Genomic DNA, 9,889 nt, shown 5'->3' on the forward strand with positions numbered 1-9,889 from the left:
CACCTTTTCTGCGTTATAAGGATACAGAGATTGGCATATTTTGCAAAATACCTGCTTCCAAAAAAGCGACTGGCCTTACAAAGCAGCTGCAAATATTACCTTTCTAACAGAAAAGAGCATGGGGCTCACTCTTACCCGCTTTGTTCTCATCCCAACCCATTAACCAAAAACTAAGACATGTAAACAGATCTCTGTCCTGATTTTTTAAAAACAACAACAACAACACCCCACGCCACTCATTCCTCTAGTGTGAAAAATAGGATTCTATCTCACATGCTAATATTTCCCAACAAGTATAAGCAACTTCGTGGCCTCCCTACTGGGAAGCCTATTTTTTCTTATTTCCCTAGCGTGCAATGAAATTGTTGGAGCCTAGTTCTCTCCCCCCCCCCCCCTTTTCGGTGCTCCCTTCCCCTGGACCACCTAAAAGAGGTAAAATTCTGCACTAGCTTCCCACACTCCTCAAAAACTGTCTCCAGCCCCCTCTTTGTTGTCTATCAACATGCTTGTGGTTTAATTTGGATTAAAAACAATGCATTTTAGGACTCGACTATTTAGCTGGCTTTGACTGGCCTAAAATTGAGACTTATTGAAAAGGAGTTAATATTATTTCCTGGTTCTAAACCATTATTATCATCATACCACACATCAAGTGAAAGGAAAGGAGCTAATGTTCTATTGAAACCTTATGCTCTACTTCATCAGCTTCAACCTCCCAGCCCATATTTTTCTGTTTCTACACAGTGCGCGCCGTGGGGCTAGCTATCTTATCTGGGTACCACAACCCAAATGGAGGTTTCCAAAGGTGAGTTTCAACTTTCAAAACTCTCCAGACTCCTCTGCTCTGTATACGTCAATGGCTATAACAATAGCAAACAGTTATGGTAACCTACTTCTCAGTAGTGCAGCTACTGATATCCTTAACTTCACCAACGCTCACGTTTATTAAACTGGTATGGCTGCTGTATAGAGTTGAGGGCAAGCACTTAACACCTGCGCCCATTCCACATCCTGCACGCATGCCTAAAGCAACAACACAACAATGGCAAACTATCAGAACCCTGGCTAAAACTTGTGAGGACTACCTTCTCTTTCTGTACACACACCAACACACACATTTAGAAGTACCTTTTCTTAAATTATAGCGTTTAAATTAAATAAAAAGTTACACACATAGAATGTTTCCAAATAACCTGAAGTCTTTTTTTTTTAAAAAAAAGCATCCTATGCATTATATTTTGGAAAAGGGACGGGGGAGTTAAACTGTTGCAGATGATCGCTTATATCACCTGATAGGGGATATCTACTGAGCTAGAGTTGCAACTTAAATGAGGAGTCAGACAATAGCCTTCTGTTCTAAAGTCTTGGTTTATAATCCCATTACACACTCTCAATACATTGATCTAAAAATACCGTGGAACTATATATGCATTTATAAGGAGTTGACCTACTTCTAAAAAAAGCTAACCTGGCCAATAGTAAATGGGGGGAGGAGGAGGGTTTCTCCTCCTTTCCATGTTAAAAAAACACACCACAAACAGACTATACAAAACGCAGGTTGGTTCTATCGTTGAGTCTCTCATTTGGAAGGTTTTCAGTATTTCTTAAGAAAACTTAACTCGACACAATTTCGTATGCATCAGACAAAGACTATTTCATTCTAACAAATTTATTTTCTCAATCAGCTCTTACGGAATCACTACTCAAATTAAATTACAATCAAATTATCACATCAAAAGATACCCTTATTACCTAATAGCTGTCCGTATTTTTTTTCATTTCATTTTTTTAAATTTGTGCTCGTCTGAAAAAAACACGTAATACAAGATCTGGGGAAAAAATAAATTACCGTTTTGCAGCAGTTCATAGGTATTCTGAATAAAATATTAAAAGAAGTCATTTAATGAAAATATAAAGCAAATTTTTTTTAGATCAACAACGGATCTAAACATTTCTCTATTGCTGTCTTTTTTTCTCTTTTTTTCTTTTTGTTTGTTTGTTGAAAAGTCTGTTTATTAAAACCTACCAAAAACACTGCGAGGAAATGGCAGTGTTATATAATCACTTCCACAGCACCCATTCAATCAAGTTGGCAACGGATTTAGGAGAGAGAAGTTCAGATAAGTGCAGCTGCAGATGCCCAGTTCCTTTTAAATCCCTTTATCTGAATTAGTCCAGAAATAAAAAATATTAATAAAAAAAATATTAGCAGTGAACTTTTTAAAATTAATCTTCCAGGATGATTGGCAGCCATCAGGAACAGCCCTGAATTATTCCCTTTATGTCGCTGTTTCCCATAATTCATGCAAAATCCTTCTACGGAGCTCCAAGTTTTAAGGACCAACAACCTCGCTTTGCTTCTCCCCACCCTCCCGGTAGGAGCCCCTCCCTCCACCCTCTTTCTTTTCAGGGTCATCCTTCTATTTGCGGGCGTTTCTTTCTTTCTCCCCCCCCCCACCTCCCTTCTTTCTCTCGTTCGCTCTCTTTCTCTAGATTATAATATATAAATTTGTTTTTTTCCCCCTATCCAGTCTGCTTGGCTTTTCATTTAGTGCTGCTTGCGTTATTTCCCTCCTCTCCTTTCCCTAAACCTAGAAAAAAAGCTACCGTTTTCTCTCTTTTGTTTTTGTTTTCAAAATAATGCTTCTCCTTCGAAAATAGACTCCTTCCCTGCACCAAATTAATGTAGTTTGGGCAAACAAACAAACAAACAAATGACCACCCCCCTCCCAATAGCTCTGGAACTCAAAGAACATATCCTAGCATTGTTTTTGTTTCTCCTGCTTGGGGCCTACCCTCTTTGACATTTTCGTTTAACGTATTTTATTTAAAAAGTGTATGTGTGTGTGTGTGGAGGGGGGGCTGAAATAGAGAGAAAAGTTTCGGTGAACCTCGCTGGAGAGTCCTTTTAAAGGGGCTCGTGACGGGTGCGGGGGGGGGGGTGAGGCTCGGGGAAGGACGAAGGAGGAGAGAGAGAGAGAGAGAGAGAGAGAGAGAGAGAGAGAGAGAGAGAGAGAGAGAGAGAGAGAGAGAGAGAGAGAGAGAGAGAGAGAGAGAGAGAGAGAGAAATGAGAGCGCAGAAGAAGCTGGGTGCTGTACGATCGCTGCACAACGATAACAACAGGGCATAATTTAGATCTGGTGTTGTAGGGTCGCTACAGAAAGGAACAACATCCGGGTTTGTGGTGTGTCTGTGTGTGTGTTTGTGTATGCGCGCGCGTGTGTTTGGGTCTCCACAACGCTCCCTTTCTCGCCATAGCAAGGAAGGATCTCCAACTATCTCTCTGGAATGAACAAGGCTAAGTGTTCCATATATGTGTGTTTAAAATAAAACAAGCCAGGGAGCCTGGGTCTGGGCTGTAGGTGCGTGTTGGTGTCCTTGTGTGCGTCTTCGTCTTCCTTCTCCCCCTCCCCTCCCCCTTCTCCCCCCCCCTTTGCTCACCTCTCCCTCTGCCTGCCTGCCTGCCTGCCTGCCCCTCTGTCTTCTCCCTAAGAATCCCTTTCTCACTTTTTCCTTAAATTTGTGGCGTTGCTGTCGTTGATGGTGATGATGGCGACTGTCTTTTTTTGTTTTTGTTGTCCGTTCCCCCTCCACCTCCCCACCACCACCACCACCCTCACTGCACGCTCGCCTGGAGTCCGTGGTGTGGCGGCGGCGTATCGGAGTTCACGTTGCCGACCTGCGAGTAGACGTCGTCGGGCGTCTGCTGCTGGATCCCCGGGGGGGTCATGCGCTTCTCTTTCTGCCTGCGGTTGCAAAACCAAACCCTGACCACCTCCTTCTCCAGCTGCAGGCTGTCCGCTAGGTTCGTAATCTCCTGCGCCGAGGGCTTGGGGCATTTCAAGAAGTGGCTCTCCAAGGCCCCCTTGACACTCACCTCGATGGAGGTCCGCTTCTTCCTCTTGCGGCCCTGAGCCGCGATCTTGTCGATGCTGGTGGGGCTGCCCGTGGACGAGTCGGCTTCCTCGAGCCACTTGTTCAACAAAGGTTTCAGCTTGCACATGTTCTTGAAGCTCAGCTGCAGAGCCTCGAAGCGGCAGATGGTGGTCTGCGAGAACACGTTGCCGTACAGGGTGCCCAGCGCCAAGCCCACGTCGGCCTGCGTGAAGCCCAGCTTGATCCGCCGCTGCTTGAACTGCTTGGCGAACTGCTCCAGGTCGTCCGAGGTCGGCGTGTCCTCGTCCGAGTGCGGGTCGTGGCTGTTCAGGCCGCCTCCGCCTCCCCCGCCTCCGCCTCCCCCGCCGCCTCCCCCGTGGTGCGGGTGCGAGTGCGGGTGGTGATGGTGGTGATGGTGATGCCCGGGGTGCTCCCCCAGCTCGGGCGTGTCCCCCCGCACCAAGCCCGGGTGCACCAGGCTCTGGCTGCCCGGCGGAGGGCTCAGCATGCCGTTGACAGTGAAGCCGCCGGGCTGCGAGTACAGCAGAGGCTGCTGCTGCTGCTGGCTGGCCATGGAGGGCAGGTGCGCGCCGGCGCCCCAGTGGCCCTGGTGCGGCGGGCCCAGGTGCGGCGGCCGGTGGTGCAGCGCCGCGCCCGAATGCAGGTCGTCCCGCCCGCCGCCGCCTCCCTTCACGTCGGGCTGTTGCTGCTGTTGCTGCTGCTGCTGCTGTTGCTGCTGTTGCTGTTGCTGCTGCTGCTGCGGGCTCCCCGTCATGCCGACCGGGCTGCTGGCCCAGGGAGAGCCGGCTTCCACGGCGGCGGCGGCGGCAGCTGCTGCTGCGGCGGCGGCGTGGGGCAGCGCGGTGACCCACTGGTGCGCGTGGCTCAGCATGTGGCCGCCGTTGCTGGCCGCCATGGCGCCCTGCATGAAGTCGCTCTGGACCATCTTGACGGATGAAGGGTCCCCGCGGTAGCCGCCGCCCGACACCGACGTGACGGCCACGCTGCCCGGCTGCATGCCGCCGCCGTCCGAGTGCACGATGGAGCCCGCCGACAGGATGCTGTTGGTGGCCAGGTAAGGGTTAGACGTTGCCGTAGCCATCGCCGCCGCTTTCCTGTCGCCCCCTCCACTGCGCTCGCCACAAGCCGCCGCCGCCGCCGCTGCCGCCGCCGCAGCCCAGTAGCGCGCCACCAGAATCCCGCCCGGCTCGACTGTTTCCTCTGCTCTCTTCAGCCTGCCCGGCCCGCCGGCCGGCCGGTCCCGAGGCGGGCTCCTTGCGCGCGGGCGCGCGCGCCACCGCCGCCGCCGATCCTCCTGGGCTCGCGGCTCCTCTGAGGGGAAACACTCGCCACACGCAGACAGACACACACGCGCGCGGCCGCTTCTTCTCCTTCTCCTCCTTCGCCGGCCCCTTATTGCGATTCACCTGTTCGGGGTTGCCTCAGCGGCGAGAAAGACATTACCGAACCTCTCTCTCTAGATAGTGGTAGAAGGAGGGAGGAAGGGGGGGTGGGAAAGAGCGGGAACCGCCGAGGGGAGGGAGGGAGCGAGGTCGGCAACAACAACTCCCCTTTTGGCTTCCCTCCTTCACTCCCTCAGGAGCATATTTTCTCCCCTCACAGTTTCTGGGTTGTTGTTGCTGCTGCCGCCGCTGCTGTTTTCTTTCCACTCACAGAGAAAGTTTCTCTTCTCCCCCTTCTCCCCCTCCTGTAAGGCTTTGTATGGGGTGAATGAGTGCGTGTGGGCTTCTTTCTTTCGCCCCTCACGCACGTCCCCTCGCACACACTGTCTCTCGGTCTCTCTCTTTCGCGGTGCTTCTGTTTCTTCCTCTCTCTTTCTCTAGCTTTCGTCCCCCCTCTCTCCTCTCTCTCTCTCTCGCGCAAGTTTTGTTTATGTCCTAAGAAAACTTCTGGCGATGCTGGCGAAGGCGGCGGCGGACGAGGCGACGGAGCTGCGGGCGACGCATCGCCTCAGAGTTGACGCCCGGCCGACGCGCCCGGGTCCCTTGGAAACAAGAGTTCTGCTCGGGCCACCTTCTTGCGAGAATCTGGAGAAGACATGTCGGTTCCTTTCCCTTCTCTTTCCCCCCGCTTTTTCTCTTTGGGGAAGGGATGGCTTGGTGGGTGTGGGTTGTTGCCCCAGTCGTCGTCGTCCTCCTCCTCCTCACATGATAAAAGAAAGCAAGTTCGACAATATCTCTTTGGTCACCCTTCTCTCTCTCTCTCTCTCCTCTCTCCAAGAAAAGTTTAAAATCGCAGAGAACTCTGTAATTCGAAAGGGATGACGAGGGTGACGAAGATCCAGCGGTCGTTTCGGGGAGGAGGAGGAAGCGCCTCGGCGCAGGGGAGCCGAGTGAGGATGGGCGCGCAGAGATGGTATCCTTCAGCCGCGAACTCCGCGGGGGAAGTTGGCTGCCAGGCTCGTGAAGCGTGCTCTTCTGCTGGTGCTGGAGTACAAGCCGCTCTGCTCTGCTCTGCTCTTTCCTCGCTGCTGCTGCTGCTGCCGCCTCCTCCTCCTCCTCTTTCTCCCCCCCTTCCTCCTCCTCCCCCCTTCCTCCTCCTCCTCTCCTTCTCTTTCTCTCCCTCTGACAGCTCTCTCTCTGTCCCTCCCTCACAGAGCGGGGACTGTCGAATGTTTACCCTCCGCCGAGAGCGCGCGCACCACCACACTTTCCCAAATACAAGGAAGTCGAGCGCGAGGGCCCCCGCTGATTGGCTACCCGCTGAGTGATTGGCAGGCCCGCGATGACTGGCTCAGGACGCGAGGCCCCCCTTCCGGCCGTTCCGATTGGTTGCTTTTTAATTTAGGCAAAGTGTCGTGGAGGCTTGGAAAACTGCCCTGCCCCCCTTCTCTTCTCCCATCACCACCGCTCCTTTGGTCTCTCTCTCTCTCTCTCTCTCTCTCTCTCTCTCTCTCTCTCTCTCTCTCTCTCTCTCTCTCTCTCTCTCTCTCTCTCCTTCCTACTCACAACATCTTAACTCTTAGAGCCCAGTGAATAAATCTGAGTTCTCCCGGCATTGAGCTGAGAAGAGGGAGGCGGGAGAAAGGAGGGGGGAGCAATGCGAGAAAGAGGGAGAAGGGAAGAAAGGAGTGTGTGTGTGTGTGTGTTGGGGGGAGAGAGAGGAAAACCCACTATCTAACACTGTACTTATTTTACTTGCATGCATATGATTCCTCTTATGGGCGCGCTTAAGCCGTATTATCTGCAACCAGCCGTGGCACACAGGGCCTGCCTGCATTCACAAAGCCCCCAATCTAAAGAAAGGAAGAAAGAAACAACAAACCCGGAGCGCTCTCCCTGGTATCTTCCAAAGTCCCCCCTCCCCTTTCTCCCCTGTTTCATGTGCCTGTTTCTGCATCTGCTCCCCCCCCCGCTTCCCAGAGGCACAAAGGTGCAATCGCCAGCAGCCCTCCTTAAGCCATGGCAGTTCCCACTGAAAAGCCTGCATCGGACAGAGAGGCTCAGGCGGCCGGCTCTCCTCCTCCTCCTCGTTGCAGGCAACCGGCCACACACTTCTTTGTTTTACCGCCTCGGTTATTCCGCATCTTATGGAAAGTATAATGCTCGTCATCTCTCTCTCTCTCCATCCCCCAACTGAGGGAGTAGGGATGCACACAGCGCCCCGAGGCCTCTCCAAGCAAAAGGAGGCCTTACCTTTCAATAATACCCAGAAAGCTTCTTTTAACCATGTATCTATTTTAAATTACGTTAATCCCACGGTGCATTTTCAAATTTTGGGGGGGTAGTTCATTTCAAACAACGCAATGCCTCCCCAAATGGCTCTATTCCCTATCACTATATAAATGAAACCATGGTGTGTGTGTGTGTGTGTGTGTGTGTGTGTGTGTGTGTGTGTAAAAATAACACCGACGCCGGTAGCATTTTGTAGGATATAGACTTGACTCTATGAAACATTGTATTATTGCTAGTCCAGCCGAAAGAGTTAAGGTGGGCGGAAGAGAGAGCGAGAAAGGGAGGGAGGGAAGGAGGGAGGGAGGAGGGAGAGAGAGAGGGAGAACGATGCGACCAAGCGGAAACGCTGCACAGAGGCAACCTCAGTGAACCAAGAAAAAAAGAGAAAGTGGCAACCCAAACAAGGGCAAATTGAACACTCCTCGGGGAATTCCAGTGAAATAACACCATTCGGACATTCAAGGAACGCATCTTGGCTAATGACGGTTGTGTGTTTGTGTGCTGTTGTGCTTGTGTGCTGTGCGCGCGCACACACATACACAGTCTGTGGCCAGGCACTCAGAGCGTGGACCCCCTTCCACATTTGTGAGTGTATAAGCTGTGCGCGCGTGGGTCGGTCTCGCTTTCTTTCTCTCTCTCTCTCTTCTCCACCCCCCCCCGTGAAAATATGCACCGGCGTGTTTACATTAAGATGTGCAACACAACGCCCCCCGTCCCTCCCTCCTGTTCATAATTTCACCACAGAAGAACCTAGCTTAGGTGAATTTCAGTGTACAGCACGAACTGCATACATATCCCCACTAGCGAGGAAGGTATGCGGAGCTGGCGTGATGGGCAGATTAGCTGGAGGCTGCTAGCATTTATTTAGGACTCGGTCCAGCTCCTGCTTGTACAGTAAAAGATACCATCTTAGGTAGGTTTAGAAAAACCATTAAGGTGAAGTATACAGATCTGAAGAGCTCTGGTAACTGAAAGCCTAAACATCCAGAATTCTTCTCCTTTGTGTTCCCCTGTGTCTCCCAGACGTTTCCGCCTTTTAGATATACACATACAGATGAAGGGATCTAACACAGATTTCATTGAATAAATCGGAGATCTCCAGGTGCAGTCGGTTTGAATAGTCCGTGCCAGAACCCCATGTTTTCTTTTCCAGCCGATTTTGCTTGGATCAGGCTCAAAAAACCGACTGAGTCTCGTGGTTTTGTTTACACTGAATGGGGAGGATAGGAACAGTGCCATGGGGCCGTCTTTCATTAATATACAGTGAGGATTTTGTCTAAATTACTGCTATGAATTTCACAGTACACGCTTTCAAAAGCCGTCTCAGGTGGCCCGATGAAACGTGATAGCTCCTCTGCAGACCCACTTCAATAATAATAGTAATAAAAACAATAACAACGACGACGACAATAATAATAATAATAAATAATAAGTTTTTTTGGGGGGAAATCCCCCCAAAATATTGTTTACCCATTAAACAAACTATCTTCTTGGTTTGGAGGGATTTTTTTGGTGTGCGTTATTTATTTATTTAAAATTCAAAGTTAATCTTCATCCCTCAACAATTCATTCCCCACCCCCAGTCCCCTTTCCCTGTAGAGTGTGATTGCTTTGTCTGGGGGAGGGGGGGTGGAAATCCAAAGTATAACAAGGAGAGAACAGTTAGTGCTGATTTTCATTTGCATAAATTTTCATATATTTTGGTGAAAATAATAGACTAGTGGAGAGCTGGGCTTAGTGGAATCAGTGCGAAGGAGAATCTTACCCGGGATCTTTTCGCTGCAGTTGAGAACACGAATTTTCTCCTCCTCTACTAATCTCATAGCCAAAAACACTCCCAAGCACTTTAAATACAAATCCTCCAAGTCTCGGGGCTCCTTTTGGTAAGTTTGCGTTTCTCTTTTCCTCCCTCTTTTTCACTTGTTTTCTCTCTTTCTCTCTCTCTCTTCCCCCGCTCCTTTTCCATAAATGTCTTCTGAAAGCGCGCCTGGGTGCGCTTGTGTTTGGTGCAAGACTGGGAACCTCTGAAAACTCCCTGGATGGAACAAAACTCCCTCCTCGCCACAATTTGTTTTTGTTTCAAAGACAGATACTCTCCTCTTAGACACCTTAGTGGAACATTAACTGAAGCCAACCCTCTCTGCTAGCTACTGCTGTACTTTTTTGGGGGGAGGGCGCACTCTTGGGGGGGGGAGATTGGAATACTGTATGACTTGGAGCGTTGTTGTTGTTGTTGTTGGTGGTGGTGGTGGTGTTCTGCGCCCAAGGGGTCAAGGCAAGGCAGAGAGAGACCCCCTTAGGCACCTGCTGTGACCCA

At 50.6% G+C, this 9,889-nt stretch overlaps 1 protein-coding gene across 1 annotated transcript; it reads right to left on the reverse strand.

Annotated features, from left to right (window-relative positions):
• Positions 1-522: 522 nt before the first annotated feature.
• Positions 523-6,386, reverse strand: POU3F3 (POU class 3 homeobox 3). The gene has a single exon (XM_088667591.1). It carries the CDS (start codon positions 4,977-4,979, stop codon positions 3,618-3,620), a length of 1,362 nt encoding a protein of 453 aa, XP_088523717.1. The 5' UTR covers positions 4,980-6,386; the 3' UTR covers positions 523-3,617.
• Between the last annotated feature and the right edge of the window lie 3,503 nt (positions 6,387-9,889).

The sequence above is a fragment of the Zootoca vivipara genome, chromosome 4 (assembly GCF_965207765.1).
Source record: "Zootoca vivipara chromosome 4, rZooViv2.hap1.1, whole genome shotgun sequence".
Classification (NCBI taxonomy): Eukaryota; Metazoa; Chordata; class Lepidosauria; order Squamata; family Lacertidae; genus Zootoca; species Zootoca vivipara.